The sequence below is a fragment of the Mustela nigripes genome, chromosome 1, assembly GCF_022355385.1.
Source record: "Mustela nigripes isolate SB6536 chromosome 1, MUSNIG.SB6536, whole genome shotgun sequence".
Classification (NCBI taxonomy): Eukaryota; Metazoa; Chordata; class Mammalia; order Carnivora; family Mustelidae; genus Mustela; species Mustela nigripes.
Window position 1 is genome coordinate 198,618,936 of NC_081557.1, and position 12,577 is coordinate 198,631,512.

At 40.6% G+C, this 12,577-nt stretch overlaps 1 protein-coding gene across 1 annotated transcript; it reads right to left on the reverse strand.

The window, feature by feature from the left end:
* Positions 1 to 4,994: 4,994 nt before the first annotated feature.
* NDUFC1 (NADH:ubiquinone oxidoreductase subunit C1) lies at positions 4,995 to 10,776 on the reverse strand. Its single transcript, XM_059395546.1, has 4 exons — positions 10,659 to 10,776; positions 10,029 to 10,132; positions 6,787 to 6,866; positions 4,995 to 5,154 (listed from the first exon to the last, which is right to left on the reverse strand). The coding sequence occupies exons 1-3, from the start codon at positions 10,723 to 10,725 to the stop codon at positions 6,807 to 6,809; spliced, it is 231 nt and encodes a 76-aa protein (XP_059251529.1). The 5' UTR covers positions 10,726 to 10,776; the 3' UTR covers positions 4,995 to 5,154; positions 6,787 to 6,806.
* Between the last annotated feature and the right edge of the window lie 1,801 nt (positions 10,777 to 12,577).

The window sequence follows — 12,577 nt, forward strand, 5'->3', positions numbered from 1 at the left end:
CGAAGGATATTGGATAATGCTGATTATTCCTCCATCACATATGAGAAAAACTGAGGTAGTATAGCACAATAGTTAAGATATGAGTTTGGGAGCCAGATACCTGATCTATTTTACTGGTCTGAGTAAAAGGTGGACAATTCCTTTATTTATAGGGCTGGTGTGAGCTCTAAAGCACATTAGTATGAAATGTGTTCCCCTAGATCCCCAAGATTCTGACTTCCGGCCCAAGCTGGAGCTCAAGGCTCCTTTTACCATATTCTGTTGCCTTTCAATGCACACACGAAAGATCCATCACATTCTACTTTCTTATCATACAGTAAGGTCTAGTGGGGAGCCTATCATGTCCTCTAGGTTGAATGTGGTCATGCAAGAGGGGAGAGGCAAGAAATGTAAGTTAAATAGCGCCACTCTCCAGGTCCTACTCATCTTAATTAAAAGCTCCATGCCCTCACTTCTTTTCTCTTTTTTTTTTCAAGTAAGCTCTGAGCCCATCGTGGGGCTTGAACTCACAACCCTGAAATTAAAAGCCTCGTGCTCCAACGACTGAGCTAGCCAGGCGCCCCAAACTCAATGCCTCTTGGATCAAAGGGAATTTTCTACCCACTCTACAGCTCCTGTAGAATATATGGTTTTCCATTTTGATGACCAACTCTTCACATCTTGATGAAATGCTTCCCATGAGGACATGCGAGGACACACCTGTGGGTTGTCATATTCACTCTATGGCAAGCTGTTTCTCCCAAACACAAGAAAATTTTAACATAGGTATTTGCCGTAGAAGCTCAGACAATGATTTCCCAGCTGTCGGTCATATTGTTTCTAATACTGCCCTTCAGCACATCCTTGACATTTTTCTTGGTCTGGTTGGGAAAACAAGAATCAAGGGTCAGGGATAATTTGGCTTACCTAAGATGGACTCCACCTAATTGTGATTGCTGACAAAGTAGATATCAGTCTTGAAAACATATTGTAAGGGTCCTCTACTGGCAATATTCATCATACTTACTCAAGGCTTAAGTCTATAAATTAAAAGCAATTTTCAAAGACTGATTTCCTGTGCTCCACCAAAAGTTAGAAAAAGCTTTACTTTTTTCTTTCTTAAGATTTTATTTATTTGAGAGAGAAAAAAAACACAAGTGGGGGGAGGAGCAAAGGGAGAGGGAGAAGCACACTACCCGCTGAGCAGGTCCCAGGACCCTGGGATTCTGACTTGAGCTGAAATCAAGAGTGAGATGCTTAGCCGACTGAGCCATCCACGTGCCACGCAGCTTTGTTTTTCTTAACACTAAATTCTCAGAGTATAATATGTACAAATTTGGACAGCTTAGGATAATAGAAATAGATTCTCACAGTTTGGGGCACTCAAAGTCTGAAATCAAGATGTCAGCAGGGCCACACCTGCTCTGAAACTTGTAGGGTAGAATCCTTCCTTGCCTTATCTAGCTTCTGAGTTTGTCGGTAATCCTTGGCTTGTGGATGCATCCCTCCTATCTGTCTCTGCCTCTATCACTACCTGGCAGTCATCTCCCTGTGTGTCCGTGTCTCTTTTCATTGATATACCAATCATATTGGATTAAGGATTCACTCTAGGCCTATATGAGCTCATCTCAACTAATTACATCTGCAACTACCCTATTTCCAAATAAGGTCACATTCTGAGATACTGAGGGTTAGGATTACAATATATCTTTTGTGGGAACACAAACCTATTACTTCCTATACTTGCAACTGAATTTATATAGCCTGTTTTTTCCATGGAAACTTAATAATTTAGGGGCACCTAGTGGACTCAGTCAGAAGAGCAAGCAACTCTTGATCTCAGGTTTACGAGTTTGAGCCCCACACTAGGTGTAGAGCTTACTTAAAAATGAATGAATGAATGAATAACTAAATGACTACCTCATAGCTACTAAATCTGAAAAAAAGGTCTACCTTATTTTTTTTTTAAAGATTTTATTTATTTATTTGACAGACAGAGATCACAAGTAGGCAGAGAGGCAGGCAGAGAGAGAGGAGGAAGCAGAGAGCCATCTCTCTGAGCAGAGAGCCCAATGCAGGGCTTGATCCCAGCACCCTAAGATCAGGACCTGAGCTGAAGGCAGAGGCTTAACCCGCTGAGCCACCCAGGCACCCCAGGTCTACCTTATTTTTTTAAAAGATTTTACTTGAAAGGGAGAGAAAGTGAGAGAGCATGAGCAGGGGGAGGGGAGGGGCAGAGGGAGAAGTTGACTGCAGGCTGAGCAGGGCCCCAGGATCATGACCAGTCCTGAAGGCGGACACTTAACCACTGACCTCCCAGGTATCCCTGATTTTGATCTGATAAAAATCTTGATTGTATTTGACAAAGGATTTGTCTGCATCTTCTTTTTTATGTAAACTCTCTCACATTACTAAAGAAACCATAATCTGACAACAGTTCCTCTTGGGAATTTAGAATTAGAATGAGTGTGTGGTCCAACTGCACTCTTCAACTTAAATGTAAATCTAGGAACTATTGACTATGGCTTCTTACAATGTTGATTGTGCTGGAAAAGAAAACTGTGTAAAGAAAACAGACAGCAGCGCTAAGAGTAAGAGTCTTAACATTTGAGTTCCAGACCCCTTATTACTGGGCCCAGGTGCATTCCTGTTCTCTGTGTCTGTCACTCTGTATCCTTGTAACTTTTTTTTTTTTAGCTTCACACATTTTGAATTAGGTTTCAGTATTTATCTTAGAAAGCATTTCCACCAGTGCCACTATATACACAACTCTAGGTTACTCAAAGAATAATCTGTATCTGTGTTATCCAATAAAGCAGCCACCAGTTTCATGTGGATATTCAAATTAATGAAAATGAAATATCCAAAATGCAGTCACATTAATCGCAGTCCAGATGCTCATTATCCACATGAGACTAGCGGATAGCAGATAGAACATTTTCATCAATACAGAAAACTCTTAGACAGCCCCATCCTCAGGAATGGCTCCCCCTAGAGTCACACGGGCATAGTCAAGATGAAAGTCCACACAGGGTAGCTATGTTTGCAAGGCCTGACATACAGTTGATATTGTTTATATTTATTTCCTACTGAGGTTATCAGTTTCTGGAATCTCAAGTGTCTTCGAGTTTTCAATTCCCTTTTGGGAGGTGTACTATTTGCCCCAGGGGTACAGGTCTGTGAATCATCAGGCTAACACATTTCACAGCACTCACCATAGCCCATACCCTCCCCAATGTCCATAACCCAGCCACCCCATCCTTCCCCACCATGCCCCCAGCAACCCCGGTAGGTGTATTTTTAAATGTTTCTTTTAGTGGAATGTGCCTTGATTTGGGAGTACCTGACTCCTCGTTTTCTGTTACTGTGTGAAGACATTAGTTCCCTACATTGCTACAACAGTTTTAGAACACGAATTAATTAATTAATTAATTAATTATAAGCACAAAACACAAACTGATTCTTTTTCAGGTCTTTTTTGGGGGTGGGTGAGAAAGCCAACACAGTTCTCACTGGGCTAAAATCAAGGTGTCAGCAGCACTGTGCTCCTTTCTGGAGACTCCAAGGAAGAATTTAACTTTTCCACTCTGGCTCTTGGCTCCCTTCCACCTTCAAAGTTAGCAATGGCCAGCTGGGTCTTTTTCAAATCACATCACTGACACACTCTTCTGCCTCTTCCTTCCACTTATTAAGGACCCTTGTGATTTTATTGGGCCCAACCAAATAATCCAGGATAATCTCCCCCTTTAAGTGTCAAATTTAGTGATTAGTAAACTTAATTCCATCTGTAATCTTAATTCCCCTTGGCCATTTAATCTAACATATGCACAGATTCCAAAGAGTAGGCAGTAGTCATCCTTGGAAATATCAAGACTCATGCTCTTAGCGCTGCTGTCTGTTTTCTACCACAGGGTTGTTGGGCAAATCACTCTTCAGCTCTGATTTTTGTATTTGTTTAATTAATGAGATTGGTCTGTATAACCCCTCAGATTTCCAGCTCTATCAGCTAGAGCTCCAAACTAACAAAAGTTTATAGTAACTATTATAGCTGACTTTTCACTGGATTTGCATTAAATAATTACTCTGAAATACTGTTAATTCTGATTTTATGTTCAGAAGTGACTTCCAAAGATATTAGGTCATGAATCTCCCAGAACAAGTGCTGGCCACAGCCCCCAAGACACAAAACCATTTATAATGCAGTAAGTCTTTCCACTTAACATCAGAATGGAGACATAAATAATGAATTTTCAAATGTGTGGTACACTAAGTGTTTAAATCACAAGTGAATAAAGTGGCACATAAATAAATTTTAACTGATGCACAAGAAAGCCGCCCCCATAAGAAAGACTTTTGATGAAGGATAAATGAAATCTATTTTATTTTGTGTCTATTAATCTCCTCTCCTCTTCCCCCTTTTCTTAGGAGTTTGCTAAGTCATTTCACAAAAAGGAACAACAGACTGCTGCCGTAACTGGTGAGTACAAAAGTCAACCACATGAGGATTATCCAAATTCAAGGAAATGGAGTCAGAACAAACTCTAGTATGAAAAATAAAGGATTCACCTTTCCTTTCTGACCTACCAGAAAGGGTTCTTTAGTATTTTGAGTAATAAAGTAACTCCATCAAAAAAAAAAAAAAAAGTAGCTTTAACACTCTGACAGACTCAAGATTATTTGGAATAGAAATTAAAAGTTGATATAAGGGGGAAAAAGTTGATATAAAGAATCAATCCTTCTGCAGTGATTTTTTTAAACTTTTTTTTTTAAGATTTTTTATTTGTTTATTTGACAGACAGAGATCACAAGTAGGCAGAGAGGCAGGCAGAGAGAGAGGAGGAAGCAGGCTCCCTGCTGAGCGGGGAGCCTGATGTGGGGCTTGATCCCAGGACCCTGGGATCATGACCAGAGCTGAAGGTAGACACTTAACCCACTGAGCCACTCAGGCACCTCTACATCAAAATATTTCTAATAACGCACTTTAGAATTCATTTTCTATATAGTCAAAGCATATATACTCTGAAGAATACAGAAGTATTTTTATTTTTTCATTTAATGATGCAAAAGACAAATGCTGATTTGACATACATTCACATACAACTTTTTCTTTCACGTTTACAACTCAAAAGATAGGTGAATCCAAAGGAACTAGTATAATCACTATATGGAACATACCTATAATGAAGAGAAAAAAAAATTAAAACTATAGCATTAACTAGCAGAAATAATATTAAAATTAGACCATTCTGAATAATTCACCTAGAGCATCCAGGGAAGTCTAGAAAACAAATTCACAAAGAGTAACAACCTTTCATTTTATTTAAGTTTTAATAAAAAATATTTTATGTGACCTATAAGAGAGTAGCAAAAACATATCTATTTATGTTTATCTCTGGATTGGCTGACTAAAGTAGTGACAGCAAGGTGATACTAATATGAAAAAAGAAATGAAAAATTTGGATAATCAAACCTTAAAGGGCTGAGTTAGTCAACCTAATCCATGAAAACTGAGATTTGTAAGAGTGATTTTTCATTTTACAAAAGGATTACTATAGAATTTGCTTAAAAGGATTTTTGGAAATTTACTATGTATTTAGATACATATATATTGGCATATAAAATAAATTCATTCCTTTAAATCACAGAGCATGCAGAGTATCGTATCTTGTTCACAACTAGATTTCAGTATGAATTGTCCAATTGGGTGTTAGTTGTAGTGACAATCACAATGAAGTGGTCACACAGTAAAAAGATTTACCAATCTATTGCCCTTATACATTCATCCATTCTACAAATATTAAATTATCAGTAGGCCCAGGCACTGGGCAATTTGCTGAGTACAGTATGATTAATAAAATAGACAGCTTTTCTGTTCTCATGGAATTTATACTCAGGTGTTGTCTATGACAAACAGATATTAAGAAATACATACACAAATAATGGTAATTTGTCTTTAGTGCTTTGAAGTCACTGTGTAGAGTACCATTAGATTTACAAAAATGGTATGATTCTGGTTTTATTCTTTTTTTTTTTTTTTTTAAGATTTTATTTTTTATTTGAGAGAGAAATAGTGAGAGAGAGCATGAAAGGGGAGAAGGTCCGAGGGAGAAGCAGACTCCCCATGGAGCTGCAAGCCCAATGCAGGGCTCAATCCCGGAACTCTGGGATCATGACCTGAGCCAAAGGCAGTTGCTTAGTTAACTGAGCCGCCCAGACAAACCCCCCCCTTTTTTTAAGATTTTATTATTTCTCAGAGAGAAAGAGGAGGGGGAAGAGAAGGATAGTGTGCGCTCACGTGCACGAGGAGGGAGAACAGGCAGAGGGAGAAGCAGCCTTCACACTCAACAAGGAACCTGATGTTGGAATTGATCCCATGACCTTGGGATCATGACCTGAGCTGAAGGCAGATGCTTAACCAACTGAGCCACCCAGGCGTCCCGATTTTGGTTTTATTCTTAAATACAACTTTCTTTGAACAAACTCAAAGCATAATGATTAAAAATGATGCTTAATAAATGATTATACTGAGAGATGCTTCAACTAAGGTATTATAATTCATAGATTTGTCAGAGACAGGAGTATCAGTGCTAAAAAAACTCAGAAGGGACGCCTGGCTGGCTCATCTGGAAGAGCATGCAATGTGATCACTGGTTTTTGGTTTGAGCCTGACATTGGGTGTAGAGATTACAAAAAAAATAGACTTAAAGAAAAGTATAAACCCAATAAAAAAACAACAAAAATACATTATTTAAAAAGAGGTCAAGTTAATTTGCATAATTAATCAATCCTATAAAATTGCATACTTACCATATTAGTATTTCAATAGTTTATTCCAACCCATTTCTTCTTTTATACTCTAAAACATCTTCATTATGTTGTTTGATGAGCTAGAGGTAGGTAACAATTAAAATTAGAAATATAATCTTCCTGGAAACTTAAAGAGGCTAACCAGTGACACCTATATTTGGTATAGAAGAGGTATATAAGAGGAATAAGCATAGATTAAAAGAACTACAACTATTCTAGGGATGAGGGAGGGCACTAGGCCACTGGGATCTGGATTTGCTTTTTTTTTTTTTTTAAAGACTTTATTTGTCAGAGACAGTGTTAGCAAGCATAAGCAGACAGAACAAGAGGCAGAGGGAGGAAACAGACTCCCTGCTGAGCAAGGAGCCCAATGTGGGGCTCAATCCCAGGACCCTGATATCATGACTTGAGCCGAAGGCAGATGCTTAACTGACTGAGCCACCCAGGTGCCCCTCTTTCCCTTTTTTTTTTTAAATAAAGAGTATTTTTTTTTTTTAAGATTTTATTTATTTGTTTGTCAGAGACAGAGAGAAAGAGAAAGGGGACACAAGTAGGGGGAGCAGGAGGCTGAGGGAGAAGCAGGCTCCCTGCTGAGCAAGGAACCCCATATGGACTCCATCCCAGAACCCTGGAATCATGATTTGAGCTGAAGGCAGATGCTTAACCGACTGAAGCACCCAGGTGCCCTGGATTTGCTTTTCTAAACAATTTTGGAAAAGCAAAAAAAAAGAATTACAGCTATTCTAGTTAAAAAGAAAAGACTAAGAAATGCAAGTCCAAAAACTATGAATGGTATATACTAGTTCATTTCTTTTTTTTTTTAATTTTATTTATTTATTTGACAGACAGAGATTACAAGCAGGCAGAGAGGCAGGCAGAGAGAGAGGAGGAGGAAGCAGGCTCCCCGCTGAGCGGAGAGCCTGATGCAGGGCTCCATCCCAGGACCCTGGGATCATGACCTGAGCTGAAGGTAGACGCTTAACCAACTGGGGCACCCAGGCATCCCTATACTAGTTTGTTTCAGTCTAACATACTACATTTGAGAAGGCAACCCTTAAAAGTCTGTTTTATTTATGTATATGTATATGTGTTATATTTACTTATAAGATTTTGTTTATTTATTTGATACAGAAAGAGACAGAGGGAACATAAGCAGGGTGAAGGGGGAATGGGAGAGGGAGAAGCAGGCTTCCCGCCAAGCAGGGAGCCCAAAGCAGGCTGGATCCCAGGACCCTGGGATCATGACCTGTGCCTAAGGCAGATGTTTAACAAATGAGCCACCCAGGTGCCCCTGCCCTTACGAGTTTAAATTCGTGTTCTGCCAAATAAATTATTTCATTCAGTGGTTAATTAATGTAATAGAATAACTTACCACAGAGGAGCTAAATCAGCACCGCCAACCAGAACTGAATTATTAAATGAGGTCTAGACTGGTTGCTGGATGTGTTATACTTCTAACCTTGGAAGTTTGATACTGTGAGTGACCAACTCCATCCCCCAACTATATGTGTATTAATTAGATGTTATGGGAGATAGATACTTTCTTAGAAAAACTGTCTGACAGAATATGCAACCAAAACAATGGTTGGGATGGGGTGACATTTGCTGCAATCAAAGATCTAATTTCAGAGTTCTCAACAGCAATCAAGTTTTTTCTAGGAAAATTTTATATTAAAACTTCATCATGACAAATATTATTTCAAAAAGGATTACTGCTGTTGTCATGTTGTAAATGACTTTTAACATCTCTTACTCCTTATTAACATCTCTTACTCCTTATCAACATTTTTTTTTTGAGATTTTATCTATTTAACAGAGCACAAGCAGGGGGAGCAGCATACCGAGGGAGGAGCAGGCTTCCTGCTGTACAGGGAGCCCAATGTGGGGCTAGATCCCAGGACCCTGGTATGAGAGGAGACAAAGGCAGATGCTTAAAGACTAAGCCACCCAGGCGCCCCATCAACAAGTCATTTCAATGAGAAAATCCAAAATAAGAGATATAAGAATTGGAGGTGGGAGGCAGTGGAGAAAACCCCTAACACATTAGGTACAAAACAAAAAATTTTAAATACTAATCGAGCACACAGACTTTGAGTCAACTTCAAGAAAATTTATCTACAGAGAGGCAGTATTTCACAATGGTCTGTAGTGTAATTCTAAGTCAGGGAGAGCTGGGTTCAGCAAAATAATTTCTCCAAGCATTTTCTTTATCTATAAAAAAGTCAACAATAGGGCGCCTGGGTGGCTAAGTGGGTTGGGCCGCTGCCTTCGGCTCAGGTCATGATCTCAGGGTCCTGGGATCGATCGGGCTCTCTGCTCAGCGGGGAGCCTGCTTCCTCCCCTCTCTCTCTCTCTCTCTCTCTGCCTGCCTCTCTGCCTACTTGTGATCTCTCTCTGTCAAGTAAATAAATAAATAATCTTTAAAAAACAAAAACAAGGGGGGCCTGGGTGGCTCAGTGGGTTAAGCCGCTGCCTTCAGCTCAGGTCATGATCTCAGGGTCCTGGGATCGAGTCCCACATCGGGCTCTCTGCTCAGAAGGGAGCCTGCTTCCTCCTCTCTCTCTGCCTGCCTCTCTGCCTACTTGTGATCTCTGTCTGTCAAATAAATAAATAAAATCTTTAAAAAAAACAAAAAACAAAAACAAAAACAAAACAAAACAATGTTTCTTTTAAAAAAATGATTACTTAAAAAAAAAGTCAACAATAATACTACCTACTACACAGTGTTTTTGAAAAGATTAAATGAGTTTCTACATGTAAAGCATTTGGCATACTCTAAAGACAAAAAAAAAGAAAAAAAAAGGCTGCTACACACTAAGTACAATTTCCAACAATGTATTTACCCAAACACTGATTAAAATCTTATGTTTTCCAAGTCTAGTGGGACTTAATTTGTACAGCTTGTCCAGTGATGATCTGTCCCTATGTCATCTGAAAAAAAAAGTGCCTTCATAAAACCCAACCAGTCTCCATCCTCATTACCAAGTAAAGGACAATCAATAGTAAAGTTACCATTCATCACAAAACCATTCTCATTAACCACGAATGACGTAAGTTTCAGATTCATCATATTTTCTCGATGCTGCTGAAATCTTGAATATTTCTTTTTAGTCTTTGGGATTTCCCTTATATAATTAGCAATTACATAAATATCCAATTGAATGGGAGATTTGCTCAGCAACATGACATTTAAGCTCCCCAGTGTGTTGGGGTCGCACGACATCAAGGGAGTAAAAACTCACATAGATCCACAAGAAGACGGAGGTGCCCAAGGTCAGTCCAACTTTCAGCCAGTCAGGTTTGTCGTGTGGCGGATCCCGAATGTAGAACTTTGATCGCACAGAAGCTGAAAGGTGACAGTATCTGTAAATCAATAACGTATCGGCTGCATTGAAAAACCTAACTCTTACGTGTGTATTATTGCATTTAATTCTCTCCTCGCCCCCCCACCCCCCGCGCCAAACAGCTCCCGAAACAGGTTCAGAGAGTCAAGTTAACTCGCCCTGAGCCACCGGCACAGTCAGACCGAGTCGCCCCTGTCCTCCAGGACGCCCTCAAAACCCAAAAGGGGCTTTTGCAGAGACCCAGATGACTCCCGAGATGGCGGAAGCGGCACCAAGAGGGTCTGCAGGACCCAACCTGCAGCGAGTTAGGGTGGTGGGAACAACCCAGAGTCCATTCGTAGAGACCAAGAGGGTCGGCGGCGCGTGACGGGGAACCCAGAGTTGGAGCTGGGATTTAGGACGTAGGCCGGCGAAGGTCACACTGCAGGACGCGCCCGGGCCAAGAACCCCGCTACCCCGCGGGCTGGATTCACCCTGAGAGTGAGCGAGGGGAAGGTCGGGTCGGCCTGAAGGAAGAGGGACACTCACAGCCGCTTGGGAGCCTAGCTGGAGCCAGCAGCTTGGAGAACTGGCGCAGCAACGCGGGCAGCGCCATCTTGCTAGGCACGGCTCCGCCTTTCCGCAACCGCGTCTCCCCTGGAGTCGGTGTCCAGCCGAGCGCCCCCTTGCGGAACGAGGCGCGGGATTCGCCAGCTGCGCAGCCGCGCTAAGTAGAGATGTTAACTTGAGAATCCTGGTTATTGCCTGGTACTCTAGCTCTCCTGGTCTCAGCCTTGTGTCTGTAAAATGGGGTTTGGGAGGAAATGATCAAAGGGGGAAAGGGGTAGTTAGTTTATTCACTTCGCTGTCCCGTGAGAATTTCAGGCACCTGCCCCAGGGATACTCGAAAGATTTACTAAAATCTTGCTACATGAGCCAGAAAACTGAAAATGAGGAGTTGTGTTGAGTAACCGCCAGCACTTTGAATTCTGTGTTTCAGACACTGTACATTATGCATCCTATGATTTACATGTATCCTCTCATTTCATTTCCAAACGACCGTTTGATATACCTTATTATCCTCAGTTTATAGCTAAAGCTCAAAGAAGGCAACTTACTCATCCAAGGTGACATACCATACATTTGAAGAGACTTCCCACAGTTCCCCAAGTCTGTTCACATGCACTATCACAGTAAAACTTCACAATGCTGTAAGGAAAAGAGAATCTTCGTGTTTTGGAAGTGTCCTGACCGGCTCAGGCTCAGGATCCCACAGCTGGAAGAGGTGGGATTCAGACTGAGGTCTTATGAGCCCAGATCTAGTGATTCTTGTTAGCCCACCCAACAGACTTGGACAATCCCCTGAGGCCATGAGCTGCAGAATAGGATTCAAAGAGTCAAGTTGAAAAAGCTATTCCTGTAGACCGTATTTAGCTTTTGACTTTTAGGCAAAGTACTTAATCTCTCTACACCTCAGTTTCACAGCTGTAACATAAAACCTAACCTCTGTGGTCCTTGGGAAGCTTAGAAAGTGTCTCGTAGTTGCAAACAACTTGTTTTTGCCTACCAAAGACATTGTTCTGACAACTGAACTGGATTTGTGCCTTCACTTTTCAATTCAATCTGATGTCTAAAGACCATGTAAAAATATGTATTTAAGTAAAAGAAATAAAGAATTTTAATATTTTAATCCTTTAAACTTAAGGCCATTTAGGATCATTTTAAAAGCACAGTGAATGTTAGTAAATCATTTCCCCCCCTCTATATTTTTTCTTTTAAAAAAATTTCTTTTTTAAGTAAGCTCTATGTACAACGTGGGTCTTGAACTCACCACTCCATGACCAAGGGTGGCATACTGTACTAACTAAGCTAGCCAAGTGTACACCCCTGTATTTTCCTTAGCAATATCACTGGGGAAAAAATTTAACCAAAAATTATTGACCAAAGAGTTTCTGGTTCTTTTTTACATGCAACTGATGGCTAACTGGATTGCTAAACTGTGAATCACATTATAGTTTGTAACCTAGTTTGAGCCTTCTGGACTCATGCTCAAGTAAGCAAACCACCCAACTAATATGCTGAATCAGTTGTTGGTTCTCAACTTCTTGTACACTCAGCAACCTGACAGTTGAATATTCTTTCTATGTCATCCCTTGGAAGCTTGTCCTAACACAGCTTTTGCTAGTATCCAACAAGTTGAAACAGAAGCCATATTTAGTCAGAGCATACAGAACCAGTAAGCAAATTACTAATTTCGGTACTGCTGTGGGAAAAAGACTGTTTTCTTCTTTTGGTCCCTGTATCCTCTTACTAGTGTATATTTTGGGAAAGTGATGAAATATAAGCACATTCCTCTCAGCATGTTAGAGCTGATGGAACCCTACACTTGGAGTAGGCAGCTGTAGGTGAAACTCCATCTTGAGAAGAATCCTGATGAAGCAATTCCAGCCAGGAGCTAGTAGCTATGG